The 21,389-nt window shown below is 40.4% G+C and overlaps 1 protein-coding gene and 1 pseudogene across 1 annotated transcript; one reads left to right on the top strand and one right to left on the bottom strand.

Annotated features, from left to right (window-relative positions):
• Window positions 1-711: 711 nt before the first annotated feature.
• Window positions 712-1,915, bottom strand: LOC122488283 (annotated as a pseudogene).
• Window positions 1,916-11,936: 10,021 nt separating this feature from the next.
• Window positions 11,937-20,840, top strand: TOMM7 (translocase of outer mitochondrial membrane 7). Its single transcript, XM_043589073.1, has 3 exons — window positions 11,937-12,115; window positions 15,968-16,016; window positions 20,623-20,840. Exons 1-3 carry the CDS (start codon window positions 12,013-12,015, stop codon window positions 20,636-20,638), a joined length of 168 nt encoding a protein of 55 aa, XP_043445008.1. The 5' UTR covers window positions 11,937-12,012; the 3' UTR covers window positions 20,639-20,840.
• The last annotated feature ends 549 nt before the right edge of the window (window positions 20,841-21,389 follow it).

Raw genomic sequence — 21,389 nt, 5'->3', positions numbered from 1 at the left:
ATGCTTAACCGACTGAGCCACCCAGGCGCCCCGGTGTATAGACCACTCTTAACCACAGAGTCACAAAGACTGTGCACACTAGATGGATACTATTAGTGTTTATTAATTATAAGGAAATCTGAAGTATTTTGCCTACCTAGGGGCAAGTGAAATAAATTATTTTTCTTTATTTAAAAAAATTTTTTAAATGTTTTGTTTTGTTTTGTTTGAAGGAGAGAGATGGAGCATGAGCAGGGGAGGAGCAGAGAGAGGGAGACACAGAATTTGAAGCAGGCTCCAGGCTCTAAGCTGTCAGCACAGAGCCCAATGCGGGGCTCAAGCCCACAAACTGTGAGCTCATGACCTGAGCCAAAGCCAGACACTCAACCGACTGAGCCACCCAGGTGCCCTGTGAAATAAATTATTAAAAGTGATACTATGTATCTATAAAAAGGGAAGGCATTTATGTATTGATATGGAATGACCACTAAGAAATATTCCCTTTTTTAAAGATTATTTATTTTGAGAGAGAGAGAGAGAGAAAGAGAGAGAGAGAACATGTGTGTGAGGGGAAGGGGCAGAAGAGAGAGAGGGAGAAAGAGAATCCCAAGTACAGAGCCTGACATGAGGTTTGATTTCACACGAGATCATGACCTCAGCCAAAATCAAGAGTTGGACACTTAAACCGTCTGAGCCACCCAGGTCACCCAGGTGCTCTTCTTTTTTTTTTTTTTTTTTCTTAAAGACACATTTATTCAGCGTCATGATCATACAACTATAGTTAGTAATCAACAGCATGGGTACAAAAACCAAAAAAATCTACATTAAAACCCTTTGTTGGAGTGCATTACACTTTCCACAGAACAGAAACTAAAATAAACTGTTATATAATTAGTCATGAATATAGTCCTCGGGTTTTTGCCCATACACATGAATATTGTCTAAAACATGGCTCCTTTGTGGCAGCTAGGCCCTGCCGCCACCGTGCTTGGCTGAGCTCACAAACCTGTTGTAACCTGTAGCTTTCCTGTCACTTCCCTGGCTCTCCTCTCCTGCTAAGCTTCGTTTCCCGACAGTAATTAAAACCTTCTGCCACTGCCATAGCTACTGCTGCTGCTGGAACTGCCAGAGCCACCTTGGTTTCTGGTTTGACAAAGTATTGGCCTCCACCACCATAGGGCGCAGAGCTTCTGCCTCCAAACTTCCCTCCTTGCAGGGGTCCAAAATTTGAAGATTGATTGTTGTAATTGCCAAAATCATTATAGCTTCTGCCACCTCCAAAATTGCTTCCATCATTACCAAATCCGTTACAGCCATCCACACTGCCACCACGTCCACCACCACCTCACCTGCCACCAAAGCCACCTCGCCTGCCACCAAAGCCACTTCGCCCACTGAAGTTTCCCCCACGACCAGAGTTGTCATTCCCACCACAACCACCACCAAAGTTTCCAGGACCACTTTGACCTCTCTGGCTGGCTGAAGCACCAGCCATCTCCTGCTTAAATAGGGCTCTCCTCACTTCCCAGTGTGGCCGTTCACAGTATGGTATTTTTGAATGACAATCTTGTCTACAGAGTCATGATCATTAAATGTTACAAAAGCAAAACTCTCTTCTTGCCACTACCTCGGTCAGCCATGATTTCAGTCACTTCAGTTTTCCCATTCTGTTCAAAATAATCTCTAGGATGTGTGCTTCAGGGTCTTCTTTAAGGCCACCGACAGAAATCGTTTTCACAGTTAAGTGGGCACCAGGTCTTTGAGACTCGTCTCTTGAGACAGCCCTCTCTGGTTCTACAACTCTTCCATCCACCTTGTGTGGCCTTGCATTCATGGCTGTGTCCACCTCTTCCACAATGGCGTACGTGACAAACCCAAAGTCTCTGGAGCGCTTGGTGTTGGATCTCTCATTACCACACAGTCTGTAGGCGTTCCCCCATTACTCAAAATGGCTCCTCAGACTCTCATCGGTTGGTTCAAAGCCCAAACCTCCGATGAAAAGCTTCTGCAGCTGTTCAGGCCCTTTGGGAGATTCTGACTTAGACATGACAGTCCTGGAGGGGAGATTTAAAGATGATTACTTAGCAGCATCCACAGGCATAAAGGAGTAATCTGATGAACATAGCTCAGAAATATTCTTAATACTTATTATTTTGACATATTTTAAGACTAAAAAAGTTTCAAAATTTGTACAGAGTTCCTGTCTGCCAGGAACTCTCTCTCTTTACCCAGCTCCCCCAATAACAGCATTGTATATAACCATAAATTGACATTGGTACAATACTATTAATTCATATAAATACTTCATTTGGGTTTCTCAGAAAGTTTTAAATATCTGAGAGAGTGGGGGTATGGTATGCATCCTATTTATTTTAAAAGAGAGGGGAAAGGGTGCATGTGTGTTTATATGCTTCCATATACCTATAAGATTTCTTAAAGGATATATAAGAAGCTAGACACATTGAGTTGCCTCCAGGAAGAACTGGATAGCAGCTCTGGATAGAGAGTATTGGAACCGTGTGTTCGTTTGTACCAATCTATCTATTTTTAAAAAGGGAATGAGGAAAGTTTTTATGTATTCATACAAAATAATCTGTTATATTTTTAAATGAAAAACACAAGGTAAATAAGTGTGTACGTATCCCATCTACAAAAAAAAAAAAAACGGGGGGGGGGAGCTGTGTGTTTTCGCCTCCATATGCACAGATTTCTCTGGAAGGATAGATACAAAACTGGTAACCATTGGTTTGCCTCCAGGGATTAAAATGGGCAGACAGAAGTGGGAGGGAGACCTTTTGTACCTTTAAATTTGTACCTTTTAAATTTAGACTATGTGAATTTATTTCCTTTGCAACAAATAAAGGAAACTGAAAAAAAATAAACCCTGAAATAAATTGCTTTTACCTTGTAATTTTTCCCCCTTTAAAATATTTAGCAGCTTTTCAGCTACTCTCTGGCTAAAATTCAGATTTCTTTACTTGACATTTAGGTTCTTTTTATAACTCGGTCTCATTATTTCCTGCCTGAAGCTTTCTGTTTCACCGACTGTGTTTTGTTTTCTCTCCTCATATCATGCACTTTTCTTTATTCTCTTCCTGCTCCCCAGCCATCAGAAATCATCTCGCTTCTGGGACATTGTCCCCCAGTGGTCCAGACCTCTTGAATTTCTCTCTCTTCCAAATTCCTATAATGTCTTGTCCGCCCTACACATTTGGCCCTTCACCCATATTCTCTTGTCAAGGGTATGCATACTCTGTCCCCAAATAAGATTACCGACTTCTTGTGGGTAGTGGCTGAGTATGTGAGTTTTCTGAAATTCCCCTTTCCTGGAAGAGTCTTACACTAGGTTGATGGCCCAGTGATGTTGACTAAATCTCTTCTTTGTAGCGATTTTATTCTATGCATATGCTTGCCTGATGTGCTTAAGAATTCCTGGCTGTATTGAGGCAATAAGACATTGTGTATCCATCCCAAAACACCCTAGCAGATAAAAGAGGACAAAGTATGAGTTAAAATTCAAGAAAGCACCTGGTGTTTGAATATTGATATATTTTTAAATATAACATTCCTGGAAAACAAGATACATGATAACATTTTTTTCTTTTGCATTTTGGCTCATATGTTTGGATGCATTTTGGAAAACGGGCCCTATTTTCCTAGTAACCATGGTGAATTAATTAGCTTTTCTGATATGTTATGAACTGGTTCTTGACATCCTCATTTTCAGTAAATGGCAGAATTGGATTCAAGTCTTGGCAGGTCAGATCAGGGAGCTACATGACTTCTAGCCGGTCCTAGCAACAGATATTTGTTGGGTTCCTTCCATTGCAAAGCATTGTATTAAGACTTAATGGAGATGAAGTGTAAAATAGATTCCTCCAGGAACTTCCGCTTGATTACATGTTGCATCTGTCTGGCCCTTGCCCATTTGATGGCTATGTAGTAAGTGTAGCCAATTGTCAGGAGGCTCTTTGTAGGTAGCCTTGGAATTAGAGAAAAAAATGTATGAAGAAGATTGATCTTTGAATCTGAAACCCGTAAGAATGAGGAAGCAAACAACAAACAAACAGTAACAGTATTAGCTTATCTTTGATGAAATCTTCACTAGACTCTGTATTTCAGCTATATTGTCTCTTTATCTCGACAGCAACTGATTAAGGCGGGCACTATTGTTACCCACTTTTGCAGATGAGATAGGAGACATGACCGTGATCACACAGCTGAGTGATAGAGCCAGGATTCAAGTGCAGAGATTTTGCCCCTGGCTCCCTACGTTTAATTTTGACTTGATGTTATTATTTTCCCAAAGATTAGTCACATGGACAAGTAACTTACCAATATGCTTGTCTGACTCTAACTAGATCATAAAATCCTCAAGTGGAAGGCTGTGCCTTATTTTCTTGTTTCTTCACACATAATTATCTATGGCACAGGTTTCTGGACATTGTCTGTACTCAAAATCCCAGAGTGGAAAAATGCATAAAAAACAACTGTGGCTTATAAATGTGATGTTAATAAGACTCTGATACTCATATTGAGTATTAAACCAACTATGTAGCAGGCAGTGTGAAGTGGTACAAAGAACATGAGTTTTGGAGGACTGGAAATGAGGTCTGTGGAGTGCCTGGCACAGGGAGGTATCTGATACATGGTACTTAGTTAATACAGTGATACTATATGATTTAATCTTTCTCACACACAACCCTGTTAGGTAGCGTGTTAGCTCAGGTTGCCATAACGGAACACCACAGACTGGGTGGCAACAGAAATTTATTTCCTCATAGTTCTGGAGACTCCTCCACATCCCAGATCAAGGTGCAGACAGGTGAGGCCTCTCTTCCTGGCTTACAGGTAGCTCCCTTCTCACCGTGACCGTGTCCTCATGTGGACTTTCCTCTCTGCTTGCAGGTGGAGAGAGAGCTCTGGCATCTTTTCTAAGGACACCAGCCCTATCAGACAAGGGCCCCACACTTACAATCTCACTTAACTTTTTTTTTTAATTTTAATTTTATTTTTTAAAATTTACATCCAAATTAGTTAGCATACAGTGCAACAATGATTTCAGGAGTAGATTCCTTAATGCCCCTTCCCCATTTAGCCCATCTCCCCTCCCACAACCCCTCCAGTAACCCTCTGTTTGTTCTCCATATTTAAGACTCCCTTCTATTTTGTCCCCCTCCCTGTTTTTATGTTATTTTTGCTTCCCTTCCCTTATGTTCATCTGTTCTGTGTCTTAAAGTCCTCATATGAGTGAAGTCATATGATGTTTGTCTTTCTCTGACTAATTTCGCTTAGCATAATACCCTCCAGTTCCATCCACGTAGTTGCAAATGGCAAGATTTCATTCTTTTTGATTGCCAAGTAATACTCCATTGTGTGTGTGTATATATCTATCTATCTATTTCATATCTTCTTTATCCATTCAGCCGTCAATGGACATTGGGCTCTTTCCATACTTTGGCTATTGTTGATAGTGCTGCTATAAACATTGGGGTGAGGGGCGCCTGGGTGGCTCAGTCAGTTGAGCGTCCGACTTCGGCTCGGGTCATGATCTCGTGGTTCGTGAGTTTGAGCCCCATGTCAGACTCTGTGCTGACAGCCAGAGCCTGGAGCCTGCTTCAGATTCTGTGTCTCCCTCTCTCTTTGGCCCTTCCCCTCTTGAGCTCTGTCTCTCACTCTTTCTCTCAAAAATAAACATTTAAAGGGGCGCCTGGGTGGCTTAGTCGGTTGGGCATCCGACTTCGGCTCAGGTCACGATCTCGCCGTCAGTGAGTTCGAGCCCCGCATCGGGCTCTGGGCTGATGGCTCAGAGCCTGGAGCCTGCTTCCGATTCTGTGTCTCCCTCTCTCTCTGCCCCTCCCCCGTTCATGCTATGTCTCTCTCTGTCTCAGAAATAAATAAAACGTTAAAAAATAGGGGCGCCTGGGTGGCGCAGTCGGTTAAGCGTCCAACTTCAGCCAGGTCACGATCTCGCGGTGCGTGAGTTCGAGCCCCGCGTCAGGCTCTGGGCTGATGGCTCGGAGCCTGGAGCCTGTTTCCGATTCTGTGTCTCCCTCTCTCTCTGCCCCTCCCCCGTTCATGCTCTGTCTCTCTCTGTCCCAAAAATAAATAAAAACGTTAAAAAAAAAAAAACAACGTTAAAAAATAAATAAACATTTAAAAAAAAACATTGCGGTGCATGTGTCCCGTTGAAACAGCATACTTGTATCCCTTGGATAAATACCTAGTAGTGCAATTGCTGGGTTGTAGGGTAGTTCTATGTTTAATTTTTTGAGGAACCTCCATACTGTTTTCCAGAGTGGCTGCACCAGCTTGCATTCCCACTAGCAGTGCAAAAGAGATCCTCTTTCTCTGCATCCTTGCCAACATCTGATGTTGCCTGAGTTGTTAATGTTAGCCATTCTGACAGGTGTAAGGTGATATCTCATTGTGGTTTTGATTTGTATTTCCCTGATGATGAGTGATGTTGAGCATTTTTTCATGTGTTGGTTGGCCATCTGGATGTCTTCTTTGGAGAAGTGTCTATTCCTGTGTTTTGCCCATTTCTTCACTGGATTATTTGTTTGTTGTGTGTTGACTTTGATAAGTTCTTTCTAAATTTTGGATACTAACCTTTTTTCTGATATGTCGTTTGCAAATATCTTCTCCCATTCTGTAGGTTGCCTTTTAGTTTTGCTGATTGCTTCCTTCGCTGTGTGGAAGCTACTTATTTTGACGAGGTCCCAGTTGTTCATTTCTGCTTTTGATTCCCTTGCCTCCGGAGATGTGTTGAGTAGGAAGTTGCTGTGGCCAAGATCAAAGAGATTTTTGCCTGCTTTCTCTTCAAGGATTTTGATGGCGTCCTGTCTTACAGTGAGGTCTTCCATCCATTTTGAGTTTATTTCTGCATATGGTGTAAGAAAATGGTCCAAGTTCATTCTTCTGCATATCACCATCCAGTTTTCCCAGCACCACTTGCTGAAGAGACTGTCTTTATTCCATTGGATATTCCTTCCTGCTTTGTCAAAGATGAGTTGGTCATACGTATGTGGGTCCAATTCTGGGTTCTCTATTCTGTTCCATTGATCTGAGTGTCTGTTCTTGTGCCAGTACCATACTGTCTTGATGATTACAGCTTTGTAGTATAGCTTGAGGTCTGGGATTGTGATGCCTCCCACTTTGGTTTTCTTTTTCAAGATTGCTTTGGCTATTTGGGGTCTTTTCTGGTTGCACACAAATTTTAAATTATTTGTTCTAGCTCTGTGAAGAATTCTGGCCTTTCATTTAACTTTAATTACCTCCTTAAAGGCCTTATCTCCAAACCCATTTACTAGGGTCTTGGGGCTTCAACATCTGAGTTTGGGGGGAATACAGTTCAGTCCATAATAAGTAGTTACTTTTCCCATTTTACCAATGGGGAAATAGATATTCAAAGGAATGGTCCTGTTCTTCCATGAAGCCTGATTGTGTTGTCAGATATGTTGACTACTTGTATTTCTTTCCACGGGTTTTTTCCTTCTTACAACCAAAAAGAGCTCAACCACCGAATCCTTCCTTCCTTCCTTCCTTCCTTCCTTCCTTCCTTCCTTCCTTCCTTCCTTCCAGAGAGAAAGAGTGTGTGCACAAGCGGGGGGGGGGGGGGAGAGAGAGAGAGAGAGAGAGAGAGAGAGAGAATCCCAAGCAGTCTCCATGCTGTCAGCAGAGAGCCTGATGTGGGGCTTAAACTCACGAACTGTGAGATCATGACCTGAGCCAACTGAGCCACAAGGTGCCTTGCATCTAATCTTTGCTAAAGGTATTTTTTCTAAGAAGAGTCTGTAGCATCTTTTCTTTGGATAGTGCTGTGAAACCCTGACAGTTTCCCCCCCTTATTTTCTCACCTTTATGCCTTCACCTCTCTTGTGCTATTTTATAATTAGATGAGACCACAGGGCTGATAATGTAATTGATTAGTTCCACTTTCTCTACATCACAGAACAGGAAGCATGACATAGCCAGGAGTGTCATGTCTTCCATTCCCAAAGCTGGGAATGGAAGGTTGTTTAGCATACAACAGACTCTAGATGGCATTATCTTGTTTCCCTCTCACCAGAAACCATGTTATTCTCCCTCTGAAGGCTGTGAACATTATAACTCGATATTGTGTACTTCATGGCTTCTGCGTATTCGTGTCTTCTACTACTTAATGTCGTCTATTCTCTCTGTCTTATCAGTTCCAGTCAAATTGGTATTTTTTTGTGTCTTGAGTTCAAATCTCACCTAGAATCTGACTCGGTTCAGCCAGTCAAGCATACCTTTAGGTTACTGGCCAGCTTATGGTCTCATCACGTATATTACTCCAGTACAATGGAAACAGTTTTTTCATCTATCATGCCTTGGGGGAAATGTTCTTTGCGAATATACAATGACTTTTCTTCTAATGTTGTGTTTATGTCTCTTCTATAAGGCAGTCTAGTGTTATGGTTAACATTCAAGTTCTGGATTAAGAGTATCTGGGTTTCACAGTGTCTGGGTGGCTCAGCTCAGGTCACGAGCTCATGGTTTGTGAGTTTGATCCCCACATCAGGTTCTGCGCTGACAGTGCAGAGCCTGCTAGGGGTTCTCTTTCTCTCCCTCTCTCTCTGCCCCTCCCATGCTCTCTCTCTCTCTCTCTATCTCTCTCTCAAAATAAATAAATTTTAAAAACTTAAAAATTTTTTAATTAAAAAAAAGTGTCTTATTTTAAACTCTACTTGTACCACTTACGAAGTATAACAAGCTTGGGGAAATTTACTTCACTTCCCTGGGCCTCAATTTCCTCATCTGTAAAATGAAGATGAAAATATAGCCTCTACCTCATAGAGCTGTGAGGATACAAAGTTCAGGTGGATGAGCCCTTAGCACAAGGGCATGCATATAGTAAGTGCCTGGTAAGTATTAGTTATTTCTAATTGATTGAATATTTTTGCTCATTAGGAAGGAGAATACCAGTTTTTTGCTAAGGATATCTCTAATTGTAAATTTACAAATGAGCTTTTAGATACATGCTTTGTGACAGATGAAGTAGCATGATTATTAAGGCTGTTATTTCCTGATGAAATTCATTCATCAATTTTATAAGTGTTTATAAATACAGTCATTGGGAATATAAGATTAATTAGACAGAGTCTCTACCTGTGATCTACTTGGGGAGATAGGCATCTAAATAATAATAAATCAACCTGAAAATGGTGGCACAGAGAAACAGAGAAAGTGTTCAACTTGCCCTACACAGGGGCAGAAGCAAGTCAAAGGAGATTACAGTTTGGAGGAGATACTTGATTGGCCCTAAATAAAGAACAGGGTGTGGGAAAGCATTTCTGGCAGAGGTAACAGCAGAGATGAGAGATAATATGATACTTTCAAGAACCCTGTAGGTTGTGCAATGGATCTTTCATCTTTTATCCTAAAGGCAATGTGGAGTCCTTGGGGGGGGGGGGCGGTGTGCTTTTGTTTTAAAATATACCTTTATTGTTTTCCTCTTTTGATAAAAGTCGTATGTGCACATTATGAAAAGACAAGTAACACACTACAGAGGTATATGCATGGAAACTGAAGATTTCCAATAATTCCTTCCCTTGTCCCCTGAAATAATTACTACTACAAAGAGTTTGTAGTATATTCTCTATTTTTCTTTCTCTCTATGCACACAGTAACAAATATATGGTGATTATTATTATAATAGGAGAAGAATATCTTCTGTGTGCTTTTTATATATCTTTCAATGATTTAGTATTGAAGTTTTTCAGCAGAATATTAAGTTTGGAGGGAAAACTGGGGGTAGGGTTGAGGCGCTAAGGCTGGAGAAAGGGAGGCAATCTCTGCCTCAATAGATAAAGTTGAGTTTCTGGACTTATAAATACTCATCAAGGCCAGCTAAGTCCCATGCTCCCTATTAAGTTTTCTTTTTTTTTTTCCTATGTAATATATTTTATTTTATTTTATTTTATTTATTTTTCAATATATGAAATTTATTGTCAGATTGGTTTCCATGCAACACCCAGTGCTCATCCCAAAAGGTGCCCTCCTCAATACCCATCACTCACCCTCCCCTCCCTCCCACCCCCCATCAACCCTCAGTTTGTTCTCAGTTTTTAAGAGTTTCTTATGCTTTGGCTCTCTCCCACTCTAACCTCTCTCTCTCTCTTTTTTTTTTTTTTTCCTTCCCCTCCCCCATGGGTTTCTGTTAACTTTCTCAGGATCCACATAAGAGTGAAAATATATGGTATCTGTCTTTCTCTGTATGGCTTATTTCACTTAGCATCACACTCTCCAGTTCCATCCACGTTGCTACAAAGGGCCATATTTTAAGGTTTTTTTTTCTAATCATCTGAGATCACAATGCTAGCTCTCCCTCCTAAAACTTGTCCACTTTCCCCTCAGATGTGTATAATTTACTATGGAATTTAGCACATTCACATTGCATTGGAATCATCTGTTTACTCGTGTTTTCTACTCAAACATGAAATTCTTAATGGCAATGCCTTTAAACAAAATCTTATATACCTAGTGCCTAGCATACAGTAAGGCTCAATTAATGTTTGATGAAGGCAAATGACATTGGTTTTGTTCAGCCCAACTGGCAGAAATATGTATCAGGCATTTAGATAAAAAGATTAGAAACAGTTCCCTTGTCTGTAAAATGAGACCTGTAATATATATTTTTTTTCTTTACAAGAATTAGTAAAACAAGTTTAATGCAATGCAATCTTAAATTCTTTTAAGGATTAAAACGAACTATTATATTTGAAACACTTAACACAGTGACAGGTGTAGTAGTCACAGGTTATTGTCATGAAGATGAGCCAAATACAGGAAAAGCCATAAAGGCAGGGGGAATATCAGGTGTCATTGGGCACCTTCAGAGTTTGACAGAAAATGTCATAATGTATCTTGGGGATAATCTAGGAAAGCCTTCAGGGACAAGGACTTAGAAATCTCCTACAGCCTTAGAAATCCAGAAGTCCTGGAGTAGGATCAAAAGTTCAAATAACAACAGAGGTCAGTCAGGAAGCTAGTGAAAAAAAAAAATTGGGAACGCTGGCTACACATTAGAATCACCTGGGAAACTGATGGCAAAGCAATGGGCCAGCTCCTATCCTGAAGTAATCAGAATTTCCAGGAGTAGGTCCCCAACACGAGTATGTCTTTAAATTTCTTCAGGTGAGTCTAATGTGCAGCCAGGGGTGAGATCCACTGCAATTCTAAAACCAATGAGGGCAAGATAGGTGAACAGGTGTGTCTTTTCTCCTGCTGATTGTTGCAATACTGTTTGCCAGCTTCTTTGTAAAAGTGCAGATTTCCATGTGAAGTTACCCAAATTTAAAAATGTTGGCAAGTAATTTATAATGTTAAAACAAAGAAGAAAAACAACGAAACACCGCGGGAATCAAAGAAAACATGGATAGTGGCCCAGTTGGCCACCAGTTCATAACCTCCCTTGCAGTTCAACCTGCGGGTAGAAGAAACAAACTGATACTGAAAGTGGTTATTTAACACTTTGCCCAAGACTGCACAGCAAGTCAGAATGGGAGTCGGGACTAAAACATAGTCCTTTGGAATTTAGTTAATATTCCTTCTTTTTCAGGAGAGGAACACTTGGAGGTGCACAATAAAACATGGGTAAGGATAAAGTGCGTTCCAGGCTGAAGGAAGCCCCAAAGCACTGCCTCGGGCATCCCACAATCAGCAAACCTCGGCGATTCCTAAAACGTAGGAAAGTAAAATCAGGACTCCGGGGGCGGGGGGCGGGGGGGGGGGGGGGGGGGGGGGGGGGGGGGGGCGGGGGGGGGCGGGGGCGGGGGGGGGCGGGGGGGGGGGGGGGGGCGGGGAAGAACCAGACACGCATGCGCCGTCCACAGGTAGCGCCGCGGAGGGGCGTCTTGTCTGGACAGGCGATGAATTACGACCTCTGCTGGCGGCGTCACGACTTCTGCCGTAAATGCGGTGTTTGGCGCGTGCGCGTCTTTTCTTTACGGAGTCCCTAAGCCGCCGCTGGCGTTGAAGTGTTCTCAGTTCGCCGCTCCGGCTGTCGCCATGGTGAAGCTGAGCAAAGAGGCCAAGCAGAGGCTGCAGCAGCTCTTTAAGGGCGGCCAGTTTGCCATCCGCTGGGGCTTTATTCCTCTCGTGATTTACCTGGGTCAGTAGGAGGAGAACCTGGAAGGAAACGGGAGGGAAGGGTATGCGGAGGCCTTGCCTCCATTTTTGGCTTTCTAGGGCGGGAGACAGAAACCGGACCACGCCGTGCACGTCCTTTGATGTTGTCTAGTCAGTGGGGTCGGTCTAAGCTGAGTTCAAGTTCTTGTCTGTCCTTTACTGTTTTTTTAATGGTCCTTAACAAGTTTTTAAAATTCTCATTCTATTTTAACATCTATAAAATGGAGGTGACCTACCTTTGAGGATTGTTGGGAGAGTTAGGCGACCTGATATATTTGAAAGCGACCACTCATTCTGTCATTAGGTGGGTTTTCCCGGCATTTGTCCTCACTTCTACAGGTGGTCCTAAATAGAAGGAGGCCTGTAGACCTCGTGGATATGCCCCGTCTTGAAGCATGATTATGACAATAGTTTTTGCTTTCTTAGTTGCACAGTGAAGAGTTTGGATGATTTTTGTTAGGATCGCATTTTATAGGTGAGGGACTGGAATCAGAAATTTCTTTCGGAAGGACACACAGCTGTTAACTGGGGAACTATGAACTCAAGTAATGGGGTATCGAGGCCCGTACTTTTTTTTTTGTTTGTTTAATGTTTATTTATTTTTGAGAGAGAGTGCGATTGGAAGAGGAACAGAGAGGGGGAGACACAGAATCAGAAGCAGGCTGCAGGCCCCGAGTACAGAGCCTACTGGGAGGCTGGAACCCATAGACCAACTGGGAGATCATGACCTGAGCTGAAGTCTGAGGTTTAACTGGCTAAGCCACCTAAACACCCCTTCAAGGCCCATACTCTTAACCACTGTGCTGTACTGCAAGCATTTAAGTACTTAGACAAATATTGACACCTAGGGCTGTACATTGGGACTTTATCCTATTTCTAGTCTTGGATAGTTTTTTGTTTTTCTGGGTTTTTTTTGTTTTGTTTTTTTGAAGCATAGGTGATACATAATGTTATATTACTTTCAGGTGTACAATGTGGTGGAAAGGAAAGGTTCCAGCTCTATCAGTTGAGCATACAGTTTGATATTTTCTAAAACTCAGTTTCACACTTTTAAAACCCTGTGATTTTAACAAGGTGCTGCTTCCTGTTTGTTTTAGGTGTCCTGCATTGTTCAAGATAAAGTACATTCACTCTTAGTCTTGACAGCCCTTAATTTTGCTGGATGTTTTCCAGGTAGCTGTCACTCCCATTTCCCCATGCAATGTAAACCTACCGGTAATCTGGGGATACTTTGGTATAAAGACTTAAAAAGATCTTTTTCCTACCTATTTTGAATGTTTTTTTGTTTGTTTGTTTTTAAGCATTATTCTGGAGTTTAGCAACTTTGTATAGGTGTCAAGGATTAGAACACATAGTTGTGATAGCCTGCTCTTACAAGCTGTGTACCCCCTCTTTCTCTGCCCCCCCCCACTTTGATTTAATGGTAGAAGGACCCAGTTTACTTAGTCAAACACTAGGACGAGCTCTCCTTTTAGCTAAGAAAGTTATGAGGACTTAGGTCCTTCCCCTTCTCTGTGCCTCCTTTTTCCATTGATGCATGTAGGGGGTCCTTTTTTTAGCTTGCACTTTGGACCCTCTGATTTCTTTGCTGCTCTATAAATCTTTACATCTATCTTTCGCTCCTCCCTTTTTTGTTTTGTGGTTCCTTTTCTATAGCTAGAAAGTTGTAGCTGGTTGCTACATTCTGTGTATCAAGGGCTTTGGTCCGAAGAGAATGCTTCCCCTACTCACCCTCTCCCCACCCCCCCACCCCCCCGAGTTTATTTTTCCTATTGTGCCCACTGGAGGTATTCTCTTTCTTAGCACTACCATTATGATGATTTTTCACCCTAGCTTCCAACTCAGGTTGACAGTAATGTTAGAGCTATCTTTTTAGTAATTCTTCCTTGTTAATCATTGTCTTTTTCCTTTCACTGCGTAGAAATTTAATTTTTTCTTTTCTTTTTGTTTTTTAAAATTTATTTAATTTACATCCAAGTTAGCTTATAGTGCAACAGTGATTTCAGGAATAGATTCCTTAATGCCCCTTACCCAATTAGACCGTCCCCACCCCCACAACCCCTCCAGTAACCAGTTTGTTCTCCATATTTAAGAGTCTCTTATGTTTTGTCTCCCCCTGTTTTTATTTTTGCTTCCCTTCCCTTATGTTCATCTGTTTTGTATCTTAAAGCCCTCATAGAAGTGAAGGCATAAGATATTTGTCTTTCTCTGACTAATTTCACTTAGCATAATACCCTCTAGTTCCATCCGTCTAGTTGCAAATGGCAAGATTTCATTCTTTTTGATTGCCATGTAATACTTTATTGTACATATATACCACATCTTTATCCATTCATCCATCGATGGACATTTGGGCTCTTTTCATATTTCGGCTGTTGTTGACAGTGCTGCTATAGAAATTTAATTTTATGTCCAACCTAGTTCCCAGTCAGTTTCTTTTTCTTCTCCCCCTCAGCTCTCAGTAAAAGCTAGAACTGTGGATTGAATTTAGGTTTAAACATAACTTTTAGGGCTTCAGGGAGTACATGGGAATATAGTACCATAAAATAGAACAGTGGCATGATGATAATCTGTTTGGACATTAACCAGTAGGAAGATTTTAATGAATTACCTATTGGAAGACAATTCTCCATGGTGTCTTGAATTTCTACAAATCTTGTGAGCGGGGATTCTGACCACCTTTTGTTCCATATTTTTAAGGATGTTTGTGGAGTGAACAGCCTTGGAAAACAGTGTCTCCTTTTAGAGCAAAGGGGAAGCAGTGCTCACTACCCATCACAAAAGATTGTGTTTCCCTAAACTCAGGGTTCATCTAAAAATGATGATATTCTGACTAGTTATTCCTAGGAGTAATGAACTGTCCTTTGTTTTTGACTCACGATCTTATGTCTTCTACCAGCATCTGTGAAACTGGCAGGCTAGTTTGTTGTCTTGAAAATGGGGTAAAATTTCATACCACTCACAGTTCTTGATGCTTACTTTAATTTTAATCAACAAATTAGATATGTGTTATCCAGTTAATAAATATATTTTAAATGGTAAAAGGTTTATTTGATCATACTTGTAACAAGAGTGTTGACTTAATTAGATTGTTAAACAATAACTTGGTATTTTCTCCTTTTTATTTCCAGTCTTTATAAAAAGAGGTTTATCCAAAAGAGGATAAAATAAGATATCCTCAATTGTTTTTTTAAAAATTGAGTTTTTTAAATATTGTTTAAAAAAAATCTTTAAAAAAAAAGCTGAGCCTGGGTTGCTCAGTTGGTTAAGGGTCTGACTTTGGATCAGATCATGATCTCCCAGTTTGTGGGTTCAAGCCCTGCATCAGGTTCTGTTTTGACAGCTCAGAGTTTGGAGCCTGCTTCAGATTCTGTGTCTCCCTCTCTGCCCCTCCCCCTCTGTCACGTGCACATGCTCTCTTTCTCTTTTTCTTTCTCTCTCTCTCTCAAAAATAAACATTAAAAAATTTAAAAAAAATTCATTTTGTTCTTTGTAGTCTTTTACCCAGTATGATGGTAGTTGTGGCACCTTTTTTAAGTAAAGACTAATAATGAAAGTGCGTTCTAAGGGCTACGTGCTAATTGTGTATATAATAAGGATAAGGTTATTTGTCCTCCTTATTGGTTAGTCCTGGACATAATCTCATACCCTAGTTAAGACTCAAGACTTCTATAGCACACAGGTAAATTTAGATGGTGTTAGTAGATATGGATATCATTCTAGCCTACTCTAGGTTGATTTGAAAAGAAAAATTCTTGATTACAAATGTTTTGTCTGCTACGGTTTTAATTGCTATTTATTCTGTTTCTCTCTCCTCCTCCCCCTTACGCTCCAGGATTCAAGAGGGGTGCAGATCCTGGAATGCCTGAACCAACTGTTTTGAGGTACTGCTCTTACAAATAAACATTGCAGGGCAAATGTTCATCTGTTAGCACTGAATCACTAGGAAGCAAGAGTTGTAGTGGTAGGCATTGTAAATGGAGCTGTACTAGTCAGTACAGTTTTGGGCTGTTGGGAAATTGCAGCAGTTTGTAGACCAGTCTAGCTTGTGTTATCAGGTAAGTACTTTCTTTCCCCTTCCTAATTTGATTTTACTGTACTGTGTTATAATCGTAATTAAATGTATTTAAAAGAAAAAGAAGTAACGTATCATCCTACCACTTTGAAAGGTGAATAAACTTTTTAATTAGCCATATTTCTGTTTTCATTCAGCCTTTTATGTCATTTTAACAAGAATACATAGGATTTTATTTTCTTCACCTAAAATTACAATTGATGTCTCCTATTTTCAACTTGTTGATCACTTACCATTTAGGTTTTCAATTTTCAATAGTTTATATAATAGTATAGTGAACGTTTTAAGAAAGATTTTATAGGTTTTGATTTATTTCCTTATAATAAATTCTCAAGGGAGTAAGTCTAAGTGTATGAACATTTATGGCTATGAAAATGCATTGTCAAATTTCTATGTCAGAAAGTCTTGCCAGTAGCGGATAAGCACTTGTGAAAACTTCACATACCCACAGTATACATGTTTGTGTACTCACGTATGTATATGTTCACACATGAACATACATATATACATCTTCTGTATACAAGTGTGTATTTATATATAAAGGCAGAATCTGTAATAGGCAGGTTTGCTGTAAAGGACTGATAATTTGTGGCACGATGATGACCAGGGCCTGTCCAGGTGCTGTGCGATTTCATTTTGACTTTCTGTCTTACGGATATTTCTTGTGGATTGCTCTAACAGACTTTTCACTGGCTATTCTAGGTCTTCTGTTTCTTCAAACTCCTACTCTAAGCCTTTTTTTTTTTTTCCTAGAATGGTCAGAAAATAATAGTAATATCTCTAACAGTCACCTACAATGCATTAGCCACTGTTTTAGGTGGTTTATATACAGTGTCTGTAATTGTCACTTCAGTACTTGAGAGCAGGTCACAGAGTCGGTAGGTGGTGGAGTGTGTCGGTCTCCAAAGCCTACACTCTTTCCACTGGGCCATGTGGGCTCCCCCAGATAATCTTACCACTTTTCTTAGCACACTGCCATCTGATAATGAATTTCCTTCATCCCCTCTACCTTACCAGCCTCTCCTTTATCACCAGAAGGGGTTTTTCTTATAAGTTTCCACTGTATATGCCCTCAATTTGTCCATTTCTGCAGTTACTCTCTTCTTCCCTGATAAAGTTCTTCAATAAATGGTCTTCACTGCTGTTTTTCTTCACTTTGCTCTCCCTTTAACCATTTATGGTTTGGCTTAAAACTGGTTTCAAGTGGTCCCCACAAAGTTGCTTTTTTCTTAGCCTCTACATTTTGAATTATGAGATGGGGACTTGAGGTAATGTATCTGCTATTTACTAGCTGATTGAACTCAGACCAGTTATTTTCACAGGGAAATACTAACTACCTTAGGAAGCATCAGAGATGGGATTGCCTACTCATGCTGTGTGAACATTTTCCAAGTACTGGAAATTATCATCAAATACCTTTTCCCAAGAGGCCATTAACTTTTCTAGGGTGATGTTTCCTCTATATAAGTTGTGTATAATATCTGCTTCATAAAGTTTTCATGAGGATTGAATAAGAATATTGTATATGAAGTATGAGTACTTGGCAAGTAATATGTAAGCAATACACTGTTAATAATTTTTAATCTTTTCTGTGTCATCTTCAGTTCTTTATCATGTGAGAACTTGGTCTAGCACAAGCTACTGCATGCTTCCCAGAATAAACTATATTTTTGTGCCTTTGCTCGAGTGCTTGTGCTCCCTCAGCCTAGAGTGCTCTTTCCCTTGTTTCCACTTGATGAAAACCTATGTCTAGAAAAGCCCAGTCTCAAATGTCATCACTTAAATCTTTTCCCCCTTCTCCTAGCTGAGACCTCTCCATTTTTTTTGCATTCCCATAATATTCTTTTGTGTGCATCATTCTCTGCCTTATATTATGCTTGTTGCTTATTTAAAGTACGTCTTGTCCTATAAGTACCTAAAGTAGTTGTCAACGAGAGTCGAATTAATTAAATGACGCTGACCTCTTAGTGGCTTTTTGGATAAGAATTGATGTAGGATTGCTCTTGTGGTAGCACTTTTAGAATGGATCTGTAAGCTGGAATAAAGCATTTTATGTGCTCCAGGTCAGGTGATAGAGGATCCAGAGATGGGAATAGAATGTGCTCTTCTGTTGTACTTCTTTTTGGCTTCAGTTGTCCCACCAAGAGTTGACCCTTCACAGCTACCACAGTCTGGATGAAGCAACCAGCCCCTGCTCTTTCATTTCTTCACCATGTGTTGCCTTAGTGCTCCTCTCTCTCTGCTGCTGTCTCATTCTTTTCTGTCATTAGGGACGTCTTCTGGTTTCCTTCCAGGGTATTTGTGATTTAGGTAAGAATTGGTTGAGGGCCTGAAAAGGGTTATTCAGTTAGAGAATTTCATATACCGTGCTGCTTGTGCTACGGAGGCCGACAGAGAGACCTTCCTGGGTTGCCTGTACTATACCCTGAAAGGAACAGAATTAGCTAGGATTTTTATTAATGTAAATGTTTTATTAATATAAAATTTGTTCATTAATGTCAAGTTTATATATAAATTTATTATTTTTTAATGTTTATTTATTTTTGAGACAGAGAGAGACAGAGCATGAGCAGGGACGGGGCAGAGAGAGAGGGAGACACAAAATCCAAAGCAGGCCCCAGGCTCTGAGCTGTCAACACAGAGCCCGAAATTTATTTGTTATAATGCTTATATATAGTTCATGATTTACTGGTCTGTTTCCCTTGCTAAGTTATAGGGTTTCTAGGGATTAGAAACATATTTATTTTAGTGTCCTCTTTCACCCAGATGGTGCATTATATGTGGTCAGCAAATGTTGGTTGATAGGAGTCTGTATTCAAAATGCAGTACTTTAGGGGCGCCTGGGTGGCGCAGTCGGTTAAGCGTCCGACTTCAGCCAGGTCATGATCTCGCGGTACATGGGTTCAAGCCCCGCGTCAGGCTCTGGGCTGACGGCTCAGAGCCTGGAGCCTGTTTCCGATTCTGTGTCTCCCTCTCTCTCTGCCCCTCCCCCGTTCATGTTCTGTCTCTCTCTGTCCCAAAAAGAAATAAACGTTGAAAAAAAAAATTAAAAAAAAAAAAAACAACAAAAAAAAAACCAAAATGCAGTACTTTAATAAACACAGAGCAGTAATGAGTAAAACACTTAGGCAAAATATATGAACACTGAGGTTTAACCAAGAGGATCATTGTTCCCATTATCTGTGTAAGGCCAAGAAAGATTTTCTTTTCTCTTTATTTTAGATACTCCTTACCATAGAGGAGGAGCCCTTAATAGTTGAATAGTTTTTTGTTTTTTGTTTTTTAATTTTTTTAACCTTTATTTATTTTTAAGGGACAGAGACGGGGCATGAACAGGAGAGGGGCAGGGATAGAGGGAGACACAGATTCTGAAACAGGCTCCAGGCTCTGAGCTGTCAGCACAGAGCCTGACGTGGGGCTCCAACCCACAAACTGGAAGATCATGGCCTGAGCCAAAGTCGGATGCTTAACAGACTGAGCCACTCAGGGCTCCCTTGAGTAGTTTATTTTTATATCTTAAGTGTATGCAAAAATCCTTGGGGCTTAATGGAAAATTTTAATACACTTTTGAAAATTGGAAATAGATGCATGTTGGTTTTTTTTCCCAGGCAAAGGGAAATACTTTTTAAAAATAGAATGTTCAAGTTATCATTTTGTAATGTGATTTCATTTAATGTGACATATTACTAGAAATCACATTTTTAATCAGCAAGGCATAGAAATAAAACACCTCAACAAAAACAAAACAAAAAACACCTTTTGTCTTCCTTCAGAATCCTCTTAGGAAATAGTTTAGAAGTTTGGGCAAGTTAGTGGCTGGAATGATTGAGGTAGGAGTTAGTTGAGGCTGAAATGGAGGCTAATAATTGCCCCTGGGATTTGTGTGGTACAAAGGTTAAGAGCACCTGGGTCACATCCCACTCTGCTGCTTAAGTTAGGTAAGCATCTCAAAGCCTTGGTTTCCATGTATTTAAAATAAAGGTCATAATTGGGAGTTGGAAACTTTCCACACAGTAGGGACCCGTAGAAAGCATTCAGTAAATGTTATTTTCAGCTTTACTGAGATGGTATCTAATACTGATGCCATTTTATATTGTGGGTTCATCAGTCCTTCATGTTAATGAAAATCATGAGTCATTTATCTTTTGATTGATCTCAACTTGTTTTCCTCTTTGTTTATAATAGGTAACCACACTGAAAAGTAGCAAAACTGTGTTTCTTTAAATATATGTCTCTATGTTTGATTTTTTTTTTTTTTTTTTTTTTGGTGAGATTGATCCTTGTCTTAAAGTATCTCTGAATTTGATAGACGAGTAAACACAAACATATATGTATAAAATCTTCTAGTTCTTAAACTATGTTCAAGTTTTGTACTTTGGGGTTTAATTTATTTCTCCTCTTCACAAACATTTTAGCTTACTTTGGGGATAAAGGTCATCTGGATTTGGAAGCAATCAGTGAACAGGAACAACATGGAAGGTGTGCACTCTGGCTGGGATGAGAGATGGGACATCGTTCAGACATTCACCAGTTGAATGGCACAGGGCTCTTCTCAGATGAATCGGTGGCAGTGGAACCTCTACCGACTTATTTATCATAGACTGTATCTAAATAAATGTTTTTAACAATGTTATGTCTTGAGTCCTTATTGAATTGAATATAATGGACCACTAGGTAAAAATTTAGCCTTTTGTACTTTTTCTAAACAGTGAATCTATATATGTGTCTAGATGCTACCTTGAAAAATAAAACTTTCGGGGCACCTGGATGGTTCTGTCGGTTGAGTGTCCAACATTTGATTTTGGTTCAAGTCATGATCCCAGGGTCGTGGGATCAAGCCCTGCATCCGGTTCCCCATTCAGTGTAGAACCTGCCTGGGATTCTCTCGCTCGTTTCCTCTGCCCCCTCCCCTGCTTGCTCGCTGTCTTTCACTTTCTCTCTCAAACAAATAAATAGAACTTTCAAGTTCATTCCTGGCCATTCACTTAACAAGGGGATTCCACTTTCCTTTTGCATTGAATGAATAACTCCCTCTGGGATGTTCTAAGGTAGTAAAAGTAGAAACAGTTCTCAGTTTTGTGACAAAATGTCCCTATTTCCTGCACTTCATTGAGGTAAAGTTGTCATCGAAAGAAATAGGGGTTCTGTGTCTCTGTTGGTAGGGAATGCGAGTGGCTCTGGG

This window comes from Prionailurus bengalensis, chromosome A2 (assembly GCF_016509475.1).
Source record: "Prionailurus bengalensis isolate Pbe53 chromosome A2, Fcat_Pben_1.1_paternal_pri, whole genome shotgun sequence".
Taxonomy (NCBI): Eukaryota; Metazoa; Chordata; class Mammalia; order Carnivora; family Felidae; genus Prionailurus; species Prionailurus bengalensis.
This window is presented reverse-complemented; position numbering and strand designations above follow the sequence as displayed.